Raw genomic sequence first — 26787 nt, forward strand, 5'->3', positions numbered from 1 at the left:
GCTCAGAGTGTGTGTGTGTGTGTGTGTGTCTTAAAAAGACACACACACAAACAGTATTTACAAGGCAACAGATATTTGATGTGGACATATGACTTATTTTAAGAAACATAATACTCCAAAATCTAGACTAAACAAATCAAATAGAGTCAGACAAATTAAAAGGCAATTAATCACATTACAAAATATTCTTCACTCTCAGAGAATTCAAAGTCGTATTCATTGGTGAGCATTTCAGTTTTTTTTTTAAGGTTGTATTTATTCATTTGAGAGGGTGGGAGCATGAGCAGGGGGAGGGGCAGAGGCAGAGGGAAAAGCAGAAGCCCCGCTGAGAGCAGGGAACCTGATGTGGGGTCTCCATCCCAAGGCTCTAGGATCATGACCTGAGCCAAAAGCAGACACTTAACCAGCTGAGCCACCCAGGTGCCCTGGTGAGCATTTCATTTTTAACAAATTTTTAACAAGAGAGTCTGGGGATAAGGGACTTTTGTCCTTGTTTTTTGCTTTTTGTTTGTTTTTATAAAGCTGTTGTCAATTAAAGCTCTATCAGAAATGGCCTTTGCTCTCAGCCTATATGATCCTTTGCATCTGAACTTTAAAGTAAACTATAAGACTCTTAAGCAAAAACACTGGAGAAAATCTTCATTTATTGATTTGGCAGTGATTTTTTTGGATATGACACCATAAGCACAAGCAACAAAGGAAAAGTAGATAAATTAGACTTCATTAAAATTATGAATTTTTATGAGTTATACTATCAAAGCAAAAAGACAGCCCATTGATTGAGTGAAGACATTTGGAAGTCTTGTATCCAATAAGGATTTAACTCCCTTAACTCAACAACAACAAAATATTCAATTCAAAAATGGGGCAAAAGAGTTGTTTATACATGTCTCCAAAGATGATATGCAGCTGGCTAGTAAGCACATGAAACAGTGTCCAGCACCACCAATTATTAGAGAAATGCAAATCAGAAACACAGTGGAATACCACATCACATATATCAGCATGATCTCTCATTTAAAAAACAAGCAAAATGAAAAATAATAAATGTTGGCAAGTAAGTTAAGAAAGTAGAACTTGTGCATTGTTGGTAGGAATGTAACAAACTATAGAAGTGATTCCTGAAAGGATAGTCTTGCTGGTGGGAATGTTAAATGGTACAACTACTGTGGAAAAGTTTGGCAGTTCCTCAAAAAATTAAACTTAGAATTACCATAAGACCAGCTCCTGGGTATATATTCAGAAGAATTGAAAACAGGGATTTGAACAGATATCTGAACACCAACGTACATAGCAGCATTATTCACAATAGCCAAAATGTGGCAACACTCCCAAGTTCCCATTAGCAAAACGTGGAGTCGATAAAATGTGGATAAACAAAATACAATAGAATATTCTTCAGCCATAAAGAGGAATACAAATTTTATATATGCAAGAACATGGATGGACCTTGAAAACATCAAGCTTAGTGAAATAAGTCAGACACAGAAGGGCAAATAATGTAGGATATCACTTGTATGAAGTACCTAGAAGAGGAAAACTCAATAGAGATAGAAAGAAGAATAGAGTTTATCAGGGGCTAGAGCGAATGGGGTTACTGTTTAATGGGTCCATAGGTTTTGTTAGGGCTTAGGGATAATGAAGATCCTTGAGTATAGATTGTGGTGGTGGGTACACAGTATGTGAATGCCTTTAATGCTACTAAATGGTTACCAAGTACAAATGATTAAAAAAGTAAAAATTATGTATGTTTTACCACAGTTTAAAAAAAGCAAGGAAAAAAAACAAACATGATACCAACTATACACTCCCTCAAATAACTAAAACACATCAACATGTGTTAGAGAAGATATGGAACCACTGGATCTCTCATCTACTCTCTGTGAAAATGTGACTTGGGATCACCACTTTGGTAAAGAGTGTAGTAGTTTATTGTAAAGTTAAACACACACTTACCATATGATCCATCAACTCCATTCTGAGTATTTACTCACAATAAATGAAAACATAGGTAGTCATAAATATTTCTATACAAATATTCACAGTTGCTCAATTTTGTAATAGTACAAAACCAGAAAGGATCCAAAGGACCACCTTAACTGGATGGATAAATAAGTATTGTCTGTTACCACTATTTAAAAAATGAAAAGACAAGACAAACTGTGAGCATATATTTTCAGATTATGTATCTGATAAAGGGCTCCTACCCAGAATACCTAAAGAATTCAGTAATAAGACAAATAACCCATGTATAAAGAACTCAGTAACAAGACCACCCAGTTAAAAAAATAGGCAAAAGATTGGAAAAGGTCATCAAAAAATATATACAAATGGCTGATAAGCACATGAACACTTGTATACAGATGTTCGTAGCAGCATTATTCACAAAAAACAAAAAGTGGAAGCAACCCAAATAACCATCAACTCACAAATGGATAACAAAATATCCTATGTCCATACTGTAGAACACTGTATCTCACTAAGAAAGGAACAATCTACTGATCCATGTTGCAACGTGTGTGAACCTCAAAAACATTATGCTTAGTGAAAGAAGCCAGTCACAGAAGACCATATATTATGTGATCCCATTTTTATAATGTCCGTAATAGGTAAATCTATAGAGAGAATAGATTCCTGTTGCCTGGAGCTAAATGTAGGAACAGGGATTTGCTGCAAATGAAGATCTTGAAGTGACAGAAGCGTCCTAAAAATGGATCATTAGTGGTAGTGATTGTCCAACTTAGTAATCTATTAAGAATCTTTTAATTGAACATTTCAAATTGGTACATTTTATGGGATATAAATTATATCTAAAAAGTAATGAGAAGAGTCCCTGGGAAGGCAAGGAAAGCTTTTACAATAATTTATTTACATGCCAGGTAGAAACTTTACTTTTGCCTTGAGATGAATGTTGAATAATAGAATTAGAGCTTTATTAAAATGGACTTAAAACATCAGTAGGATACAATGTATATGTACACCCTTCACCAATATCCTGAACTATGTCAAACTAATGATTTTTTAAAAACTTAACTGAGAAGAAACAACAACAAAACAAAAACACTATTAACTAGTGAAAAACATCAGCCAGAGAATTGGAACATATTTGCAACCTATAAAACAGACGATCAGTATGAGAAGTATAGAAATGCCTCCTGCAAATCAATCATAAAGAGGCAAACACTCCAGTATAGAAATGGGCAAGAAATATAAGTAAGTTATTACTAAAAAAGGAAAACAATAAATAGCAAACATTTTAAAAAATTCAAGAGTGATGTCAGCAAGACAGTAGAATAGGAAGCCCCAGTCCTTGTTTCCATACAGAAACACTGACTTAGCAATGGTGTATGACCCAAAGAGCCTTTATGAGAACTCCAGAAACCATTTAAGATGCTATAATACCCAGGCAAACTCAAAGTTAAAAACAACCATATTGAAATGGGTAAGAAAGCCATTTCATATCAACCACAGTACTCCTTCCCCTAAACTGGCTCAGTATTGTGGGATTGGGAGGAAAATTCTAGCTTACAGTTTCTCCTTTGAGGGGGGGGAAAAAAGAATGGAATATGTTCAGTGTTCCTGCTTTGGGGAGATCACCTGAGGGACTGGTGTCTCATTTGCCTGACTCTGACCACAGATGGGGAACCAGCAGACTTTCAGTGCCTGGGGACTGAGGAACATTAGAGAGTCCTCAGCTGCTTCTTGCAGCACCAGGAAACTGGCAGTGCTGCCGATCGATGGAGGTAGGCTCGGGGAGAAAACACCCAGCTCCCACCTAATGTCTAGATGGGGCAGGGGGTGAGAAAAAAAGAGTGGAATGTGTATCTAATTTTCCATCTTCTGAAGGGGCTACTTTAGGGATTCGTTTCAGTCTCCCATGACTTGAAGCAATAACAGAACTAGCATACTTTGGAGGTCAGAAGTCTGCAGAGAACCACAGAGCTAGTGGCTTATTGTTGCACCAGAGAACCTGCAGTACCAAAGACAAACACCAGAGGGAGGAAGAGATTGCAAACTCCTGAAAAACTGGCACGCTCTCTGGGAAATTATTACATAAACAATCCCAGAGAAGACACATCCCCAGTTAAGATTCAAAGGACCCCCAGATTCTCTCACTAAGTTGAATTGTGAGAGTCTTCTCCTGTAGAAAGGAAGTCCATAAAGCCTGGGAGAAGTGGCTATTTCTTCGGCTGCAGAAAATGCAACAAAAAAATAATGCACACAAAGAAACAGGAAAACATGGCCCAAACAAAGGAACAAAATTAATTTCACAAACCTACCCTAAAGAAGTGAAGAACTATGAACTGCCTGTCAAAGAATTAAAAATAATTATCCTAAAGGAGCTAAATGCACTACAATAGAATATAGATAAATAACTAAATGAAATCAGAAAAATGATGCATAAACAAAATGAGAATATCAAGAGATAGCAATTAGAAAAAAAACACCAAAAAGACATTCTGGAGCTAGAACACAGTAACTGAATTGAAAAATTTAGTAGAGGGGTTCAACAGTAGTCTTAGTCAAGCAGTTAACTTGAAGACATGTCACTTGAAATTATCAAATCAAGTAAAAAAAAAAAAGGGAATGAAGAAAAGTTAATTAAGTCTTAGAATTTATGGAACACCGTCAAGTGCACGAGTTATATGTATTGCAGGAGTCACAGAAATAAGAAAAAGACAGCTTATCAAATCTAAGAAAGGAACTGGACATCCTAATTCAAGAAGCTCAAAGAACTCCCAACTAGAATAAATCCAAAAGGACCTACAGCAAGACATGTTGTAATCAAACTGTTAAGAGGTAGAGAATGTTGACAGCAAGAAAAAGCAAAAAAAGAACACAAAGAATGTAACACCTACAAGGAAGTTCTCCAGATTATCAGTGGATTACTCAGCAGAAACATTAAGGCCAGAAGGGAACAAGATGACATATTCAGACTTGCTTAAAAAAACAAAACAAAACAAAAAAAACCTGCCAACCAAGGTTATTATATTCTGCAAAGTGTCCTTAAAAATGAAGGGGAAATTAAGACCTTCCCAAATAAACAAAAGCTGAGGGAGGTAATCACCACTAGACCAGCCTTACAAGAATTGTTAAAGGGAGTTTTTCAAGTTGAAACCAAAGGACTTTAGGCAGGAACACAAGAGCATACTGAAATATAAACTCTCTGGTAAAGGTAAATATATAAACAAATGTAAAATCCTATAATACTATAATGGTGATACATAAATTACTCTTAAATCTGGTGAAATTTAGACAATAAAAGCAAAAAAACCGTAACCAAGAAATTATGTTAATGGGGGCACCTGGGTGGCTCAGTCAATTAAGCATCTGCCTTCTGCTCAGGTTATGATCCCGGGGTCCTGAGGTTGAGTCCCATGTGAGGCTCCCTGCTCAGCTGGGAGCCTGCTTTTCCCTCTCCCTGTGCCTCTCCCCACCCCCACTCTTGCAGGTGTGCTTGTACACTCTCTCGCTCTCTCTCAAATAAGTAAATAGAATCTTTTAAAAAATTGTGTTAATGGGTATAAAACAAAGAGATATAATAACATGAAGCATGAGGAGGAGATATAAAGGAGTAAAGTTTTTGTGTGTAACTGAAGTTATCAGTTTAAAATAGATTGTTGTAACCATAAGATATTTTATGTAATCTCCATGGTAAAGACCAAAAAAAAAAAAAAAAAAAACTATAGAAGTTACACAAAGGAAAATGAGAAGGGAACCAAAGCATATCACTACAAAAAGAAAAAAGAAAAAAATAATCAACAAAACACAAAGGAAGGCAGCAAGAGAGGAAAAATGAACAAAATAACCACAAGACATGTAAAAAAATAATGAAATGGCAAAAGTAAATTGTTCTGTATCAGCAGTTACTTTAAATGTAAAAGGATTAAACTCTCCAATCAAAAGATGTTGAATGGCTGAATGGATTTTTTTAAAAAAAAAGATCCAACTATGTGCTGCCTACAAAAGATTCATTTTAGATATAAGGATGTATAGAAGCTTAAAGGGAAAGGATGGAAGAAGATAGCCAATGCAGATTTTAACCACAAAAGAGCAGCAGTGGCTCTACTTCTGTAGAATATGTTAAATCAAAAACTGTTATAAGAGAGAAAGATCTTGTATAATGGTAAACTGTTCATGTCACCAGGAAGATAAAACAGTTTATAAATGTCTCTGCACCTAATAGCAGAGCATTGAAATATATGAAGCAAACATTGACAAGATTGAAGGGAGAAATTGAAAGTAACACAATAATCATAGGAGATTTTAATACCCTACTCTCAATAATGTGTAGACCAACCAGACCAAAGATCAATAAGGAAACGGGATTTGAAAAACAGAACAACTGAACCATATAGATCCATACAGAACACTCTATACAATAACAGCAAAATACATTCTTCTCAAGCACATGCAGAACATTCTCCAGGATAGGTCACATGTTAGGCCACAAAACAAGTCCTAAGAAATGTAAGGTTGAAATTATGCCAAGTGTTTCTTTCAACCACAAAGGTATGAAATTAGAAATTTTTAAAAATTCATAAATATGTGCAAATTATATAACACATTCTTGAACAACCAGTGAGTCAAAGAAGAAATCACAAGGGAAATTAGAAAATATGTTGAGGGCTGCCTGGGTGGCACAGTAGTTAAACGTCTGCCTTTGGCTCAGGTCATGATCCCAGGATCCCAGGGTCCTGGGATCCAGCCCTGCATCAGTGGGCTGCCTGCTCAGTGGGAGGTCTGCTTCCCTCTTTCTCACTTCACCTGCTTATGTTCCCTCTCCTGCTGTGTCTCTCTCTCTCTCTCTCAAATAAATAAATAATTATTTGAGAGAGAGTGTAAGAGAGAGCATGAGAGGGGAGAAGGTCAGAGGGAGAAGCAGACTTCCCACGGAGCTGGTAGCCTGATGTGGGACTCGATCCCGGTACTCTGGGATCATGACCTGATCCAAAGGCAGTCACCCAACCAACTGAGCCACCCAGGTGCCTAAATAAATAAAATCTATTAAAAACAAAAAAGAAATCTGTTGAGACAAATGAAATATGGAAACATAGTGTACCAAAAAGAATAGGATGAGAGAAAACTAGTACTAAGAGGAAAGTATGTAGCAGTAAATACCTTCTTTTAAAAAGATCTGAAATCAGCAACCTAATTTTATACCTCAGGGAACTAGAAAAGAACAAACTAAACCCAAAGATAGCAAAAGGAATGAAATAATAAAGATTACAACAGAAATAAACTAAGGAGAGAATAGAAAAAAAAATTTTTTTTAAAGATCAAGAAAATTGGCAAACCCTTACTTAACTAGACTAAGAAAATCAGTGAGAAAACTCAACAAATACCAGAAATGAAAGAGAAGACATTACAACTGGTGGCACAGAAATAAAAAGAATAAGAGACTATGGAGGAGCAGTTAAGATTGCAGAGGAGTAGGGAACTCTAAGATCGTCTGGTCATTGGAATTCGCTAGATAGTTATCAAATTGTTCTGAACACCTGCAAAATCAATTGGACATCTGAGAAAAGAAGTGTTGCAATTCTACAAATAGAAAAGCAACTGCTTTTTGGAAGGTAGAAGCAGTGGAGACTTGAATCCAGGGTGATATGCTGGAGGATAAGGTGGAAGAGAGGGAACCAGTATAAGGAGGCCACTGCAAAGTGTTATAAGCAGTGGAACACAAAATGAGAACTTCTGGAAGTCTGCTACAGTCAGGGAGACCCCTGGCTTAAAGGTGCTCAGGTAGTAAAGCGGGGCAGAATCCCAGGTGGGACAGCATAGTCTCAGGATTCCTGGTGTTAGAAGAAGAATCGGGATGCCTGAGGGTGGCAGAGTTCCCAGGCATTGGAACGGGGAAGCTGGCTGAAAACAGCGAATCTGGGTGCCAGCTTTCTGCTCTGTGTTGCCATAAACCACAAACCTTTGCAGGGTCCTCCAGCCACTCCCCTGGCAAGGGCCCAGCAAAGGCCGAGGCGTAGGGAGACTCCTCCCCTCCGTCCCGTAGGAAGAACAGCATGGGTCTGTGCTGCAGGAGTACATAAAATTTGGAGACTTGGAACTCAGAGTTTGCCTAGATGAAAATGCTCAGTCACGGGCTGGGTGAACACAGAGTTCTGATAGAAACCAGGGAGATAAGAGTCATTGACTATGTTTCTATGAGGGCTCACTGAAAACTAGAGGCCAAGAACTTTCAGCTCCAGGGGTAAAGAGTGGGGCACCACCATATTCCTCCTGCCTATCTGTGATGAAAGCCCTCAGGGAGCAGAACAGTGCAACCTTGTGTAATCTGGAGCTGCTTACACTGAGCAGGGCCCCCTGGCAAGAGAGACCTATTTGTACCAGGAAGAGCACCTGAAAATTAGCCAAACAGACCCCTTCGTCAGAAGACCAGGAACAACTGGCCGCACCCTTTACTCATCATAGAGAAGTGCAAAGCTTCAGCTCTTGGAGAAAACATAAGTTTTTTAATTCTTTAGTCTTTCAGGGTTTTGTTGTTGTTGTTTTTTAGCTATTTTATTTTTTCAATTTTTTTTTTACTTTTTATTTATAAGTATATATATATGGTGTGTCTGTGTATATGTTATATATATAAATTTTGCTTCTTTTCATTGTATCTTATTTTTGTGTATATATATAAGTTTCTCTTTCTTTCCTATTTTGGGATCTAGTTTCTTTTAACAAACAGACCAAAATACACCCAGGATCTAGTTTTTTGTTTTGTTTCTTGATTTTTTTTTCTTGTTTTGTCTTTTGTTTTCTTCTGCTTTTTTCTTTTTTCTGTGGTTTTTATTATTGTCTTTTCTCTCTCTTTGTTCTGTTCTTTTCTGGACAAAATGATAAGGCAGAGAAGTTTACCCCAAAGGAAAGAACAGGAGGTAGTACTCACTGCCAGGAATTTAATCAATATGGATATAAGTAAGATGTCTGAACTAGAATTTGAAACAGTGATTACCAAGATACTAGCTGGGCTTGAAAAAAGCATAGAAGACATGAGAGAATCCCTTACTAAAGAAATAAAGGAACTGAAATCTAGTCAGACTGAAATTAAAAATGCTATTACTGAGATGCAGTCCCAAATGGAGACCCTAAAGGTGAGGATAAATGAGGAAGATGAGAGAGTCTGTGATACAGAAGATAAAATGATGAAAAATAAGGAAGCAGAAAAGAAGAGACAAAGACAACTATTGGATCAGGAAGGGAGACTTTGAGAACTCAGCAATTTAAAGTGAAATAATGCCCAGATAATAGGGATTCTAGAAGAGGGAGAGAGGGAGAGAAGGGCAGAAGGGTTACTTGAACAAATTACAGCTGAGAACTATATGTATATCTGAGAATCCCCAGATTAGGGAAGCTAACAGGCATTCATTCAAGTCCAGGATGCAGAGAGGAACCCCCCCAAAATCAATAAATATAGGTCAATAACTCAACATATAATAATGAAACTTGCAGATTTCAAAGATAAAGAGAAAACTCTGAAAGCAGCTCTGGACAAGAGATCTTTAACCTATAAGGGTGGACACATAAGGTTGGCAGGGACTGTCTGCAGAGACCTGACAGGCCAGAAAGGACTGGTACGATATATTCAATGTGCTAAATGGCAAAAATAGGCAGCCAAGAATACTTTATCCAGCAAGGCTGTCATTCAGAACAGAAGGAGAGATAGAGAGTTTCCAGGATAAACAAAAATGAAAGGAATTTATAAGCACTAAACCAGCCCTGCAAGAAATACTAAAGGGGATCCTTTGAAAGAAGAGTCCAAAAGTAATAAAGACCAGAAAGTAACAGAGACAACAGACAGAAACAGTAATGTCACAGGGAATACAGTGGCACTAGATTCATATCTTTTACTAGTTACTCTGATTGTAAATGGGCTAAATGCCCCAATCAAAAGATATAGGGTATTGGATTGGATTTTAAAAAAATAAAAACAGAAACAAAAAATAAGACTCATCCATATGCTGTCTACAAGAGACTCATGTTAGGCCCAAAGATACCTCTAAATGGAGAGTGAGGACTTGGAGAACCATTTATCATGCAATGAACATCAAAAGAAAGCCCGAGTAGTTATCCTCATATCAGACAAACTAGATTTGAAACCGAAGAGTATAATAAGAGATGGAGGAGGACACTATGTCATAATAAAAGAATCTATCCAACAATGAGAACTAATAATCATAAATATTTATGCCCCTAAAATGGGAACAGCCAAATAAATAAACCAGTCACTAACAAAGTTAAAGAAACTAATTGATAATAATACAGTAACAGTAGGGGACTTTAACACCCTATTCATAGCAATGGACAGGTCATCAAAGCAGAAGATCAACAAGGAAATAAGGGCTTTGAATGACAACACTGGATCAGATGGACTTTACAGTATATTCAGAGCATTTCATCCTAAAGCAGCAGAATACACATTCTTCTGGAGTGCACATGGAATATTCTCCTGAATAGATTACATAATGGGTCACAAATCAGGTCTCAACTGGTACAAAAAGATTGAGATTATACCCTGCTTATTTTCAGATGACAGTCCTTTAGAACTTGAACTCAATCATAAGAAAAATTTTGGAAGGCCCGTGAATACATGCAGGTTAAGGAGCATCCTACTAGATAATTAATGGGTCAACCAAGAAATTAAAGAAGAATTTAAAAAAATACATGGAAGCAAATGAAAATGAAAACAACAGTTCAGAACTTTTGGGATGCAGCAAAGGTGATCCTAAGAGGGAAGTTTATTGCAAACAGTCCTTTCTGAAGAAGAAAAATCTCAAAAGGACAACCTAAATTTATACCTAAAGGAGCTGGAAAAAGAACAGCAAATAAAGCCTAAATCTAGCAGGAGAAGAGAAATAATAAATATTAGAGCAGAAATCAATGATATAGAAATCAGAGAAACAAAAGAACAGACCAAAGAAACTAGTAGCTGATTCCTTGAAAGAATAAGGTTGATAAACCCCTAGCCAGACTTATCAAAAAGAACGGAGAAAGGACCCAAATAAATAAAATCATGAATGAAAGAGAGGATATCACAACCAACATCTAAGAAATACAAACAATTATAAGAGAATATTATGGGGGCGCCTGGGTGGCTCAGTGGGTTAAGCCGCTGCCTTCAGCTCGGGTCATGATCTCAGGGTCCTGGAATCGAGCCCCACATCGGGCTCTTTGCTCAGCAGGGAGCCTGCTTCTCTCTCTGCCTGCCTCTCTGCCTACTTGTGATCTTTCTCTGTCAAATAAATAAATAAAATCTTTAAAAAAAAAAAAGAATATTATGAACAATTAACAAATTAGGCAGTCTGTAAGAAATGGATGTATTCTTACATATGAACACATAAACTACCAAAACTGAAACAGGAAGAAGTAGAAAACCTGAACAGACCCATAACCAGCAAAGAAATTGAATCACTAATTCAAAATCTTCCAAAAACCAAGAGTCTAGAGGTCAGATGCCATTCCAGTGGAATTCTACCAATCATTTAAAGAAGAGTTAATACCTATTCTTCTGAAGCTGTTTCAAAAAAAAAAGGAAATGGAAGGAAAACTTCCAAAGTCATTCTATGAGTCCACCATTACCTTGATCCCAAAACAAAACAAAACAAAACAAAAACCCCACCCAAAAGAAGCATTATAGACCAATATCCCTGAAGAATATGGATCCAGAAATTCTCAACAAGATACTAGCTAATGTGATCCAACAATATATTAAAAGGATTATTCACCACAACCAAATGGGTTTTATTCCTGGGCTACAAGGGTGGCTCAACATTCACAAATCAATCAATATGATACACCATATTGATAAAAGAAAGGATGGCAACTATATGATTCTCTCAATAGATGCAGAAAAAGCATTTGACAAAATACAGCATCCTTTCTTGATAAAAACTCTGCAGTACAGGGATAGAGGGAACATATCTCAGTTTCATGAAAGCCATATATGAAAAGCCCACAGCAAATAGCATCCTCAGTGGGGAAAAACTGAGACCTTTCCTCCTAAGGTCAGAGAAGGGGTGTCCACTCCCAACACTGTTGTTTGACATAATACTGGAAATCCTAGCCTCAGCAATCACACAGTAAAAATAAATAACAGGTATCCAAATTGGCAAAGAATAAATCAAACTTTCATTCTTCACAGACGACATGATATTCTATGTAGAAAACCCTAAAGACTCCGTCCAGAGATTGTTAGAACTGATAAAGGAATTCAGCAAAGTCACAAGATATAAAATCAATACCCAGAAATCAGTTGCAGTTTTATACAATAACAATGAGGCAGAAGAAAGAGAAATCAAGGAATCGATCCCATTGTATAATGGCACCAAAAGCCGTAAGATACCCAGGAATAAACCTAGCCAAAGATGTAAAGGATCTGTCCTCTGAAAACTGTAGAACACTTACAAAAGAAATTGAGGAAGACACAAAAGAAATGCTCATGGATTAGAAGAATAAATATTGTTAAAATGTTATGTTACCCAGAGCAGTCTACACTTCCAGAGCATCCCTATCAAACAAAATACCATCAATATTTTTCACAGAGCTGGAAAAAACAATTCTAAAATTTGTATGGAAGCAGAAAAGACCTCACATAACCAAAGTAATGTTGAAAAAGAAAATCAAAACTAGAAGCATCACAATTCTGGGCTTGAAGCAGTATTACAAAACTGTAATCATCCAAACAGTATGGTGCTGGCACAAAAACAGACACGTACATCAGTGAAACAGAGTAGAAAACCCAGAATTGGATCCTCAAATCTATGGTCAACTAATCTTCAACAAAGTAGGTAAGAATATCCAATGGATAAAAGACAGTTTCTTCAACAAATGGTGTTGGGAAAACTGGATAGCCACATGCAGAAGAATGAAACCAGACCACTTTCTTATGCCACACACAAAAATAAATTCAAAATAGATGAAAGACCTAAATGCGAAGTAGGAATCCATCAAATTCCTAGAGGAATTTTTGACCTAGGTTACAGCAGCTTCTTGCCAGACCATCTCCAAAAGCAAGAGAAACAAAAGCAAAAATCAACTATTGGGACTTCATGACAGCAGAAGAAACAGTCAACAAAACTAATAGGCAACCTACTGAATGCAAGAAGATATTTGCCAGTGTCTTGTCAGGTAAAGGCTAGTGTACCAAATCTATAAAAAAATTAAACTCAACACCCCAAAACGAAAAATCTAGTCAAGAAATGGGCAGAAGAGATGAACAGACATTTCTTAACAGAAGACATACAAATGGCCAACAGATACATGAAAAAATGCTCAACATCACTTGCATCAGGAAAATACAAATCAGTACCAAAATGACCTCACACCAGTCAGAATGGCTAAATCTAACAAGTCAGGAAACACAAGATATTAGCAGGGAAGCAGAGAAAGGAAAACTGTCTTACACTTTTGGTGGGAATGCAAACTGGTTCATCCACCTGGAAAAGAGTATGGAAGTTCCTCAAAAAGTTAAAAATAGAGGGCACCTGGGTGGCTCAGTGGGTTAAAGCCTCTGCCTTTGGCTCAGGTCATGATCCCAGGATCCTGGGATGGAGCCCCGCATCGGGCTCTCTGCTCAGCAGGGAGCCTGCCTCCCCCACTCCTCTCTCTGCTTGCCTCTCTGCCTACTTGTGATCTCTGTCTGTCAGATAAATAAATAAATAAATCTTTAAAAAATTTTAAAAATAGAATTACCCTATGATCCACCAATTGCATTACTAGGTATTTATGCAAAGGATACAAACATATTGATGTGAAGTGATGCATACACTCCAGTATTTATAATAGCAGTGTTCACAATAGCCAAACTATGGAAAGAGCCCAGATGTCCATTGACAGATGAATTTATATATAAAGAATATATATATATACACAGACATATATATATATATATACATACATATATACATACAGTGGAATATTAGTCATCAAAAAGGCTCGCCATTTGCAACAATGTGGATAGAACTAGAGGACATTATGCTAAACGAGATAAGTCAGAGGAGCACAAGTGCCATATGATTTCATTCATATGTGGAATTTAAGAAACAAAACAGATGAACATAGGGGAAGGGAAAAAATTAAAATGAGACTAAACAAAGGGAGGAAATTGTAAGAGACTTAATTATAGGAGACACACTGTGAGCTGCTGCAGGGGAGGTGGGTGGGCAAATGGGGGTAATTGGATAATGGGCATTAAGGAGGGCACTTGAGGTAATGCTCACTGAGTATTGTATGCAATTGATGAATTGCTAAATTCTACCTCTGAAACTAAGAATACAATATATGTTAATTAAATTGAATTTAAATAAGAAATTTAAAAAAAAAAGAATGAGACTACTATGAACAATTATATTGTAACAAATTGGATAACCTAGAAGAGATGGTTATCTTTTTTATAAACATAAAACCTACTAAGAGTGAATCATAAATTTTAAAAAATCTGAACAAATCTGTACAGGAAGGAGACTAAATCACTAATCAAAAACTTTCCAACAAAGAAAAGCCCAGGACCAGATGGTTTCGCTAGAGTATTCTACCAAATATTTAAAGAATTAACACCAGTCCTTCTCAAACTCTCTGAAGTAATGGAAGAGGAGGGGTACATTTCAAAACTCATTTTATGAGGCCAGCATTACCATGAAACCAAAGGCAGATAAAGACAGTAGAAGAAAACTATAGGCCAATATTTATGATGAATATTGATGATGTGTAAAAATCCTCATCAGTGTACAAGCAAACCAATGTCAGCAATACACTAAAAAGATTGTGCATCATGATCAAGTGGGATTTATTCCTAGCATGCAAAAATGATTCAAGATACAAAAAGCAATTAGTGTAATACACCATGTTAGCCAAATGATGGGAAAAAACCACATCATGGTAATCTCAGTTAAATCAGAAAAAACTGTTTGATAAAATGCAACACCCTTTCATGATAAGAACATTCAGCAAATTAGGAATACAAGGAAACTGCTTCAACAAAATAAAGACCACGTGTGAGAAGCCTACAGCTAACATCATCCTTCATGGTGAAAGACCAAAATTTTTTCCTTCTAAAATCAGGAACAAAGCAAGGATACCCTCTCTTTACCACTTCTTTTTAACAGAATACTGGAAGTACTGGAGAAATTGGGCAAGACAAAGAAACAAAAGGCATCCAAATTTTATTGTATGTTTGTTTGTTTAAGATTTTATTTATTTAGAGAGCGTGCACACGGGAGGAGAGTGAAGGTGGGGGTTAGAGGGACAGTCTTCAGCAGACTCTGAGCTGAGGGTGGACCTGACTCTCAGTCTCATCATCCTGAGATCATGACCTGAGCAGACACCAAGAGTAGGATACTTAGAACTGACAGAGCCACCCAAGTGCCCCAAGGCATCCAAAATTTGTTTTAATTTTTTTTTTAAAGATTTTATTTCTTTATTTGAGAGAGAGAGACAGAGCATGAGCCAGGGGTGGGGGGGCACGGAGGCAGAAGGAGAGGGAGAAGCAGACACTCCGCTGAGCAGGAAGCCTGATGTGGGACTCCATCCCAGGACCTGGGATCATGACCTGAGGTGAAAGCAGATGCTTAACCGACTGAGCCACCAAGATGTACCCCCCCCCCCAACTTTTTTTTTAAGATTTCTTAAGATTTTAAGAATTTTTTTTTTAGAAAGAAAATGAGGTTTTCTAAAAACATTTTAGAAACAGAAAGAAAATGAGAGAGCGTGTGCAGGGGGAAGGGACAGAGGGAGGAGAGTCCCAAGCTGACTCCACACTGAGCATGGAGCCCTGTGGGGCTTAATCTCACGACCTTGAGGTCAGGACCTGAGCCCATACCAATAGCTGGATGTTTAATGAACTGCACCACACAGGCACCCCTCAAGGCATCCGAATTTTAAGGGACAGTTTACCGTTTGTAAATGACATGATCTTATACATAGAAAAACCTAAAGACTCCACAGAAAAAAACTGTTAGAACTAATAAATGATTTGAGTAAGGTTACAGGATGCAAAATCAATACTTAAATATCAATTGTGTGGGGGTTTTTAAAAAGATTTTATCTATTTATTTGACAGAGAGAGATCACAAATAGGCAGAGAGGCGGGCAGAGAGGGGGAAACAGGCTCCCTGCTGAGCAGAAAGCCCGATCTGGGGCTTGATCCCAGGACCCCGAGATCATGACCTGAGCTGAAGGCAGAGGCTCAACCCACTGAGCCACCCAGGCGCCCCTCAGTTGTGTTTTTATACACTAACAGCAGTCCAGTAAGACATTTTTTTTAAAGCCCATTATAATATCAAAAAGAACAAAATATCTAGGAATAAACTTAATCAAGGATATAAAAGACTTGTATGCTGCAAACTATAAAACATTGCTGAAAAAAACTAAGTGTGACACAAATAAATGAAAAGGCATTCTGTGTTGAGGTATTAGAAGACTTAATATTGTTTAAGTGTCCATACTACCCCCAGGCAGTCCATAAATACAGTGTAGTCCTATTAAAATTCAGATCGCATTTTTCTTTTGCAGAAATGGGGAAAAAAAGGCCCTAAAATTCATATAGAAGACCCCAAACAGCCAAAAACCTTGAAAAGAAAAACAGATAGAGGCCTAACACTTCTGGATTTGAAAACATAACTCAAAGCTATAGTCATTAAGTCTCTTTGGTTCTGATATAAAGCCAAACACATAGACCCATGGGACAGAATAGCAAGGAAGTTGCAAAAAGATACCCATAATGTCCTAAAAAAGTGTTAAAACTAGACAGAAAGGACTCACAACATTAGGGGATTGCCAGCTCCTAGAAAGAAGAAGAGGAAATGGGACAGGAGAAGGGTATTTCAACTGTAATTGAAACATTTTTATTTCTTTAAAACCTCAACTGAAAATACCAATAAAATGTTAGCTTTGTAAAATCTTGGCAATGAGTACCCAGTTAATGTTATTAATAATTCCCTAGGTTTTTCTTATAATTTTATAATTAAACCTAAAAAAATGTAAATACAGTTTTAGCTAGTAAAATCCTGAAAATTAAAAGATAATATTCATAATAAAAGAATAATTTCCTGCCTCAGGTTCTTATTTCCAAAATAGCAGGTGTAGTTCATGAAAAAACAATCATCTTTAATCATCCTCAGGTTGCTTAGTATTTATTCCTCTCTGGAGTTTTTCCCCTTTATTTAGATCTTTTTGCACTTACCCATTATTTCCTTTTACTGGTCTTTCAGATTCTTTCTTCAGAATGTGTGCTTTTCATTTTCTCACCCTCAGACAGGAGAGGGTAGCCGTTCAGAAAGGCATCTAAACTCTACTGACCACAGTTAGGAAAGCCTGCTGGAAGCTATTAGCTAATACTCTCTTTGCATCTGAGAAATGTCCATTGGTGCGAGATTGGATCATTTTGTGGGGCATGTTCATTCCCAAACTTATGATTGTTTCTTCAGTAAGGATGTGTAATCTTCAAAAACAATATGCACATATTCCCCATATTCCCTGGTGCAGAGCAAAGTTTACTGAAGGGTGTCCACGCTGGCACTCCAGCTGGCAGTAGCGGCAAAGATACAGCAGTGATTAACTTGATGAGTAGTTTAAAAACTCTAACTTTAGTCAAAGCAAGTGAGTGATGTAATTAGTAAAATTCTTAACTGAATTTACCAAGAGTATGAGATGCTTCCATTAGTAGAATGTCCTCTGGACACTGGCACATCTAATACATTCCTAATTTGCTCTTTTGAATAATTTTTACTATGGAGTCTTAATTTTTGAATGAATTCTAGAATTCAGCAAGAAATGTCTTACAGGTATTTTTTTGAATGTGTTGAGTTTTTTAGAGAAATTCAGTCTCTTGAATTAAGTTAATTTATACTTATCAGAAGATTGAATTTAAAAAGCAATTTGATGTTCAGCATTCTTTTTGTTTCTTTATGAGCTTTTAAAGTCCTACTTTTAAGACCTCAAATCAGGAAGTTCTGTTCTCCATCCATAAAAGATCCTGGGTCCCTTAAAGCTTATGTGAGACTCAGAACTCCACATCTACAGTTCTCTAGTGAATTGTTAAGTCCAACCAAGTGTACTCTCTTGTATCAAGTAGAGACATTTCATGAAATCAGGTAGTAGAATGGCATCATGATAACATTTGAAAGAGTTGCCAAACATGCTGGAGCCATTATAGTTGTTGCTATCATAAGTTATAATAATAACTACAATATGCATCATCATAATATATAAATTTCTCCTACTATATACATACCTGAAGTTTTCTGTACATTTTTAAGATTTAAAAGTCAAAAAAGTTGAGTAAGAATATAATATATTAGGCACAGTATTTTCTGGTGTACTTGGATGTAGATATTCCCCTATTTATGAGACACAAATTTGCTCATTACTTTCCTTCCCCTAGGAAGACTTAAAATATTCAAGCCATCAAGAGCCTCTCAAACTTAAACACCATATAAGCAATGCAGTTGTTTTTCTCTTTGTTTTTAACAGAGGGAATCTGTACTTTTTTTTTTTTTTTCATTTTTTTCTGCTTAAAATTTTTAAAAGATTTTATTAATTTACTTTTGCAAGAGAAAGAGAGCGCACACACGAGTGGGGGTTGGGGCAGGGGGAGAAGCAGACTCCCCACTGAACAGGGAGCCTGATATGGGACTTGATCCCACTGCCCTGGGTTTATGACCTGAGCAAAAGGCAGACACTTAACTGACTGAGCCACCCAGGCACCTACTACTTAAATCTTCAAAGTTCATTTCAAAAGACCCAAAAGTCTTGTAGAAAATATAGAATTAAGCTCATAACTTCAATGCATAAAATGTCAGAGGAACAAAAAAATAGTAAAATCTGTTTGGTTTTCTTTTACATTATTTTTAGAGGCCTGATAAATGGTCTTGTCATAGCATTTTAAATAGAATTTCACTTGCCACCAACTAAAATCAACAATTCAGTGACAGAATGTTTAAATTCTCTCCTGTTCTTTGCTGTAAACCGTCCAGAAGGAGTGACATTCTGGGTTTTCTGAGCATCATCAGTTTATCTTGTAGTTCTATGGTTTGCTGCAGATGGCTTGGAAGCTTCAGTATAGCCACATGGGAATGATATTTCCAGCAGTATATGGTTACTGTTGAGCCTTCTGCAGTTGAATTTTTGTGCAAAAATCATTTGGAAGTGCTGCTCTGGCAATCAATCAAGACATAATGCTTAGCGTAATCTAGTCTGGAAAGTGTTGCATAACTATAGACAAAGTGGGACTTCCACACTCTGGCAAGCTTCAGACCGAAAGAGGGAGCCGTGAAGGCTGTGAGCACTTTGAAGCCCTTCAGAAGATTATCAGTTGACCTTGCCTGCATTTTGGTAGAACCAAGAGCTGCTGAAATTTATATGAGACTTTAGAATTTTTCAGGAAAATTCTCTTGGACCTTTTCAGCCTAATTGGTAGATACAATCTGTAGCCCATAAACAACAGTGCTTGATAAATGCCCTTGGTGCCAGGATTGTCTTTTCCACACAGCTAGTAGCCAGTGATAGACTTTGACTCCTCTCTTTTAAGGTAACTAGAGAATGTAAGACTTTTTTTTTTAAGATTTTCTTTATTTATTTGTCATAGAGCACAAGCAGGCAGAGTGACAGGCAGAGGCAGAGAGAGAAGCAGGCTCCCTGCTGGACAAGGAGCCCGATGTGGGACTTGATCCCAGGACCCTGGGATCATGACCAGAGCTGAAGGCAGCAGCTTAACCGACTGAGCCACCCAGGCGCCCCGAGAATGTAAGACTTTTAAGATAAGGAGAGAGAAGTTGCACATATAGGTTTTTTAGAGAGGAAGATTGCTGAAGGGTAGAAGATAGAAGCACTGCCTCCCTGCTTCTTTATTTCTGAGTTCTGGATTTACTATGAGTATACAAAACTATTTTTCCATTTCTCAAACATTCACGGAGCCCTTAGTTGATGCAAAATATTCTGCTAGATTCTGTACAAAATACGCACAAAAAACATTCCACACTCCACATATACACACCAACTCCCCTTTCTTCTGTCCTACCCAGTAAGTTCATAAATTCCAGAAATTTTAGGTATTTACAACTCAAGCTAAATTCCTCTCTTTGTTAAACTTAGATGATGAATTTGAAAACATTAATTATTTTTAGACCTAAATCCATTGGCAGTGGGTTAGAGAAAGACGGTAGAGCACTGAGGAAGGTGTCTGTTACTGAAGAGACGGGGGTCATTCAGGAAGGTGGAACGGAACAAGAAGTGAGTTTTAGAAAAGGTGATCATTTGAGGAAAAAAGACAGAATGTTCACCCATAAGAATAAGTCATTGTGTAGTTTGACAAAAACTTATTTCTGTGAGAATTTTACAGTTGGTTACCAAGAAAATAATACAGCTCAACAGAAAATTTGTAAGAATTAACTAACATAAAAATCTTAAATACAGTTCTATCATGTCTCCTTAAAGTATTCAGATTATCACTAGAGATTGATCTCTTATGCTAGGGACTGCTACTGAAGAAGTCGTGGAGAGCGGCGTTTCTCCGGCTTCAGTATGCGTGAGGATCAACTTACGTTAAGATGTTAACAAGCACAGGGACTCCTGGGAGGCCCAGTGGGTTAACCATCTGCCTTTGGCTCAGGTCGTGATCCCAGGGTCCTGGGACTGAGTCCTGTATGGGATTCCTTGCTCAGCAGGGAGGCTGCTTCTCCCTCTGCCCCTTCCCCCTGCTCATGCTCTCTCTTGTACACACACACGCTCTCTCTCTCTCACACTCTATTTCACAAAAGTAAATAAAAATTTTTTAAGATTTTATTTATTTATTCGACAGAGAGAGAGGGAAGCAGGCTCCCCACTGAGCAGGGAGCCTGACACGGGGCTCGATCCCAGGACTCTGGGATCATGACCTGAGCCGAAGGCAGACGCTTAATGACTGGGCCACCCAGGTGCCCCAATAAATAAAATTTTTTAAGAAAGATGTTAACAAGCAGTTTTCTTGGCCCCACTCATAGGGATGCTGATGCTGCTGGTTCTGAGGATCGTATTTTTGGAGTAGCTCTGATGCAGAGTACTTGGCCAGATTCTGAAGATTAAAGTACAAGACCTGGGGTACCTGGGTGGCCTAGTCATTTAGGCATCTGGCTCTTGTTTTCAGCTCAGGTCATGATCTCATGATCTTCATGGGTTGTGGTGTCAAGCCCTACATCATCGGGCTCTGCTCGATGGGGAGTCTGCTTGGCAGTTCTCTCTGCCCCTCTCCCCACTCACGTGCATGCTGTCACTTGTGTTCTCTCCCCCCCCTCAAATAAAAATAAATAAATTTTAAAAAGTAATAAAACGTAAGACCTCTGAAGAATAGTGGCTCTCATAATCAGGAGAGAATAAGATGAAAATGTAATGCAGGAGAATAAATCAGGTGATGAACTAGGTGCACATGCGACATAGCATTCGCTTTATACTCCAACTCCTAGAAATCATGGGTGAATTTTAATAATTAAGTATATAATACTGTAAAACAAGGGAGCATTTGATGACCTACAAATTACAAGAAAGGCTTCAAATGGCAGATAGGATATTTTTGAAGGGAAACATCACAGCCCAAAAAGCTTGCAGGAGAATATTACTACAAAGGTACAAGTAACGTTAGGGTGGATTCATGGAGCAGCAGGGCATGTGGCAGCCAACAAAACAGCTTGTTGGACTCTTGGAATTCACAGAAGCTGGCTCTCTACACTCCTCCTTATCCACTGCCTTCAAACAAGAGATGACAGAAATGTCCTGTTTCTAACAGGAAGGAGGGAGAAAGATTTTGGAGAAATAAGCACCAAATGGCTATTAATTTCCAACAGTTCTGAGGATGCTCTGATGTGCAGAATGTGGTTTATTGGCAACCCCAACCAGCACTACATCTTGACATTCCCCACAAGTACCAGAGGAGGCTATAGTAAAAAGAGAGGCTAATGGGGAATCCCAAATCCCAGAAAGAGCGAACAAAAATCACCAGAGATTCATGGAGAACTAGTACCATGAAGAAAAATGAACTAAATGCAATGAAACAGAAGATACAAATATACTAATTAAATGCCTTACGTTGGGCAAGCGTTTTTAAAGGGATAAAATTAATTGTCCTAAGAATAATAAGAGAAACTACCAAATCCTTGAAATACTAATAAGTTGGTTACATTTCTAAAAAAGGACTTAGAGGAAAAAATAAAAAGGCTGAATAGGAGCTAGAGCTGAATAGCAAATAATGACTTCAAAGACTGAGCCAAATAGTTCTCCAGGGATAAAGTGCAAAGAAGAAGAAGTGGAAAGTAAGACGGTAGATTATTTTGGTTTCGTTTTTCCCATTTATTTATTTATTTTTAAGATTTTGTTTATTTGTCAGAGCACAAGCAGGGGACCAGCAGGCAGAGCAGGAAGAGGGAGAAGCAGCTTCCTACCGAGCAGGGAGCCCAATTCAGGACTCAGTCCCAGGACCCCAGGATCCTGACCCAATGCCTAACCGACTGAGCCACCCAGGTGTCCCTTGTTTTTCCATTTTAATACAAGAGATCAGAGGGGGATGTCGGGGAAGATAATGGAGTATGAAGGGCCTGGAGTCCACCTCTTTACCTAGACCAAAATTTTACGGAGACACTCTGCCTGATGTAACTGTTTTGGAACTCTGGAGTCTCTTGAAGTCTTGCTGCTTTGAGGGGATGCCTTTGACACTAAATTTCAGCTGTTACCATGGTAAAGACTACCCATCTCCAGTACCCTAGACCCATGATGGGCAGCTGTACCTGCATTCATAGACAGGCTTATAGTGAGGGGGTGGGCAGTGCTTGGTGAGTTTTGGTCTTGTCAAAGATAATATGCGTAGTTATATGAAGAGGCTATTAAAATACTACTGCCTTTTACAACTACACATCTGTGTGGGGCTAATCTCTCTTCATAGACTTTGTTCAAAACATAGTGCAACAGATTGAATGCAGAAATGTATAAAAGAATCCAAGTGTCTTCCTTCAGACCATATAGTAAGATTTACAATCATATAAATGAGTGCCACTCTTCTTACTATTTCTTTGTCTTGTAAAATCTAGTTGTTATGTTAACATCTAATGAGTTTATCATTGTTACTTTTAGTGAGTTGGTATTGTCAGGTGTCTCTGCTTTAATTTCAAACATCATAAATGTTGAAAGTGACAGCCTCATAAACAAAAGCTCTTTGGTATTCTCAATAATTTTTAAAGTTTAATCTTTAAACTTCAACACACTGAGAATCTCCAGATCTCTACACAGTTTCTATCCCAGACCTCCTGAAGAAGGGGAAAGGCTCAGGGAGACTTATCTTGTGTTGTATCATCAATAAAGTGTTCTGTACCCAGCTTCAAAAAAAAAAAAAAAAAGTGTATATAAGCAGAGCAGCAATGGTCACCAGATATTTAAGGAAATCATATTAAGTATATAATATGAAAAAATAGCAATACAAATAAAAAAGATTATTCAAAGAAAATATCTCAAATAAATTAATATTAGTGCCTCCATAAAAATAAAAGGTAATATTACATCCATTAAATAAGAACAGAATGCTGTTTTTTGAAAAAGGCTATTAAAAAAAAGTTCCTGTAAATTAATCATGAGAGAGTAGTAATGAAAACCATAATAAGATTGGGAAGCGCCTGGGTGGCTCAGTGAGCCTTCAGCTCAGATCATGATCTCAGGGTCCTGGAGTCAAGCCCCATGTTGGGCTCCCTGCTCAGCAGGGAGTCTGCTTCTTCCTCTCACTCTGCCCCTCTCCCCCTGTTCATGTTCTCTCTCTCAATAAATAATAATTTTTTTAAAAAAGGAGGATGAGTGCTCGCTTCGGCAGCACATATACTAAAAAAAAAAAAAAAAGAGGATGAATTTGAACAGTTCTTTCAAAATCTAGAGTAAAAAGACCAAGAAATGAAAAATAAGAAAGAAAGGACAGAAAAGTGTCCAGGAAGTTCAATATTCAAAAAGATTGGTGTTCTCATAGAGAAGAGATAAAAGAATGGGTAGAAAATTATCAAAGAAACAACCAAGAGAACTTTTCTGATTTAAACTCTACTGAGTGCCCAGCACAGTGAATAAAAATAAATCCTATACCAGCACATCAGTGTGAAATTTCAGAGGATTTCCAAAACCCTCAAGGGAGTAAAAACAGGACTTACATAATGGATAAAGATTCATAATAGTATGGACTTTCTCAGGAACAACACTAGAAGCTAGAAGACAATAGGACCACACCTTCACAATTTTGTTGGAAAGTTACAAGATTTCTATACTCAAAAGTATCAACCAAGTGGGAGGATAAAATAAAGATATTTTGAGACATACAACGTCTCAAAATACTTTTTTTGTACCTTTTCCCAAGGTCTCAAATACTTTTTTTTGTACCTTTCCCACTTAAGAAGAATGAACCAAGAAAGAAAAAGAAGTAGGGTTTAGGAGAGAAGTAAAGGAAATCCCTAGGACAGAGATCCCAAGATGATAACTCTACAGAGGGAATAAAAAAGTGACCTGCCTGGGTTGTAACAGGTCAGAGGGTTCTAGGAGAAACTTGTTTAAGATGATGAAAATGTTAAAATGTCAGATATATTTGAATGTATTGTGAGGAGATTACGCACTTGGGTTGGAGTTTGGGAAAAGGAAAATTGTTGTCTTTCGGAGTGCAATTCAATATGCAAATGTTCACACATGGTCTCAGATAGGCATGTGCAAGGGTCCTACCTTAGTGGTGTTTATGATGATGATAAATTAGAAATAACCTAAATGCCTATAAATAAAGACATTGTCAAATACAAAACATACATATGGGTTTAATAATAGGCAGCAAGTAAAAAAAATGGGGGACAGCTTTTTGTTTTCTGTTGTGGTTCCATTTGTGTTTCAGAAAACACAAGACTAAATTTCTCCATTTATGATTATACATGAATATAACTAGAAAAAGATCTAATGGCCTACATCTCAAATTTTCATTGTCTTGATCTCTAGTTGTTTGTTTATTCATTTAAGATCTATTTCTTGAGCATGTAGTATATGTAAGGAGTTGTTTCCTGCATGCTGGGAATGGTGCAGAGAGCAAAATAGAAAAATGTACCTGTCCTCATAAAGCTGACATCCTAGCAGGAAGAAACAGACCATGAACAATAAACAAATAAATACATTATAGGTCAGGCAATGAAAAGTACTCTAAAGGAAAGTGAAACTATAAAAGAGATAGATGGGGTGGGTGGGCACTTTCTGTGTTAAGCTCTGGTATCCCGTGGTGCTTCCTGCATTATGGACAAGTTCTGGAAGTTTGCAGTGTCCAATACTGTAAGGTACTAGCCTCGTGTACCCGTTGAGCATTTGTTATGTAGCTGGCACAACAGACAAATGGAATTTTAAATTTTATTTCATTTAAATTAAATTTAAATTGCCACATGTGGCTCACTGCTACCATATTGGTGAGTGCATTTAAATAGGATGGTCAGGGATGCCGTCAGCATAAGGCAACAGTTGAGCTGAAACTTATATGAAATGAAGGAGCTAACCATAGGTTCCAGGCAGAATGAAAAGCAGGACCTCATCTGGAGAATTTGGAGGAGGCCTATAAGGCTGGGCCATGATGAGTAAGAAAAAGAGTAGAAGGAAATGAAGCCAGAGAAACAGAAGCGACCCCCGTCATGGAAGGCCACAGCAGCCAGTATAAGACTTTGCTTTTTCTTGGAAGTGGGAAACCATTGCAAGGCTTTGAGCAGACAAGTGAAGTGATCTGAATTTTTAAAGGTTGTGAGAACTATTATTATGATAAACAGTAGGGATGAGGGCAGAACTGGGGAGAAAGTGAAGAGGCTCCTACAGTAACTCAGACCACAGGTGATGATGAATTAGTGGGTAGTGAAGGAGTGTAGAGAAGTTGTCAAATGACAGTATCAATGCTGAATTAGTTAAGGGGCATGAGAAAGGGGGGGAATCGAGGATGGCCTTGAAAGGCTTTCGCCTGAGCAAATGAGATCAGCAGTACTGGGGAAAAGAACATTTGGGGAAGGAATTCAAGAGTTCCGTTTTAGGGGTGGTAAATTGGAAGTGCCTGTAGATAGTTATGCCAAAGTCCTGACAATAAGTGACATTGAAAGGGAAATTTCAGCTGAAGGATTTCTTCTTGGAGAGTTCTCCAAGAGGATTTCTCTTAGAAAGGTTCATCAGTGGTGTTAGCCCTCTTTATGTGAGGGACAAAGCAAGTAACTTTCATCAGTCTTCAGCATGAAGATTTTGTCTTTAATTACACGTGGCTCTAAGATTTGGATAATTATTTCTTATTTTTTCTGTAGAATAGTTCCTGAAAAAATAAGGCTCCTGTCACGAATTTGTATACCACTTGTAACTCTGCCAGATATTGAACCACTGGTGGAGGCTCTTCTCACCTACCATGGACATGAACCTCAGGAAGTGCTCTGGCCTGAGTTCTTTGATGCTGTGAATGAGGCCTTTCTGCTGTAAGTGATGTACATTTACTTTCTCAGCCACCTTTGCTTTTCCGTTTCTTAGAATGCTTCATTATATTAGAAATGCAGTTTTCAAACTTTTGGTCTCAGCACCACTATGATCTTAAAGATTATTGAAGATCCCAATGAACTTTTTTTTTTTAATGTGTGTTGTATTTATCAATATTTTTTACCATGTTCGAAATTAAAACAAATTTTTAAAATATTATTTCATTTAAAAATAATTGATTACATCTTCACACAAATAGCATATTTTTATGAAAAAGTGATCTTTTCCAAGAAGAAAATTACTTAACAGGCGTGGCATTGTTTTTCATTTTTGCACATC

The 26787-nt window shown here is 37.5% G+C and overlaps 1 protein-coding gene across 1 annotated transcript in view; it reads left to right on the forward strand.

Annotated features, from left to right (window-relative positions):
• Positions 1-26787, forward strand: part of FANCC (FA complementation group C) — a 275270-nt gene that overhangs the window by 182362 nt on the left and 66121 nt on the right. The window contains exon 7 of the mRNA XM_032840451.1: positions 26286-26450. Within this exon, the coding sequence (XP_032696342.1) occupies positions 26286-26450 (165 nt within the window). The remainder of the gene's footprint in view (positions 1-26285; positions 26451-26787) is intronic.

Source organism: Lontra canadensis, unplaced genomic scaffold, assembly GCF_010015895.1.
Source record: "Lontra canadensis isolate GAN:19392208 unplaced genomic scaffold, GSC_riverotter_1.0 scaffold113, whole genome shotgun sequence".
Classification (NCBI taxonomy): Eukaryota; Metazoa; Chordata; class Mammalia; order Carnivora; family Mustelidae; genus Lontra; species Lontra canadensis.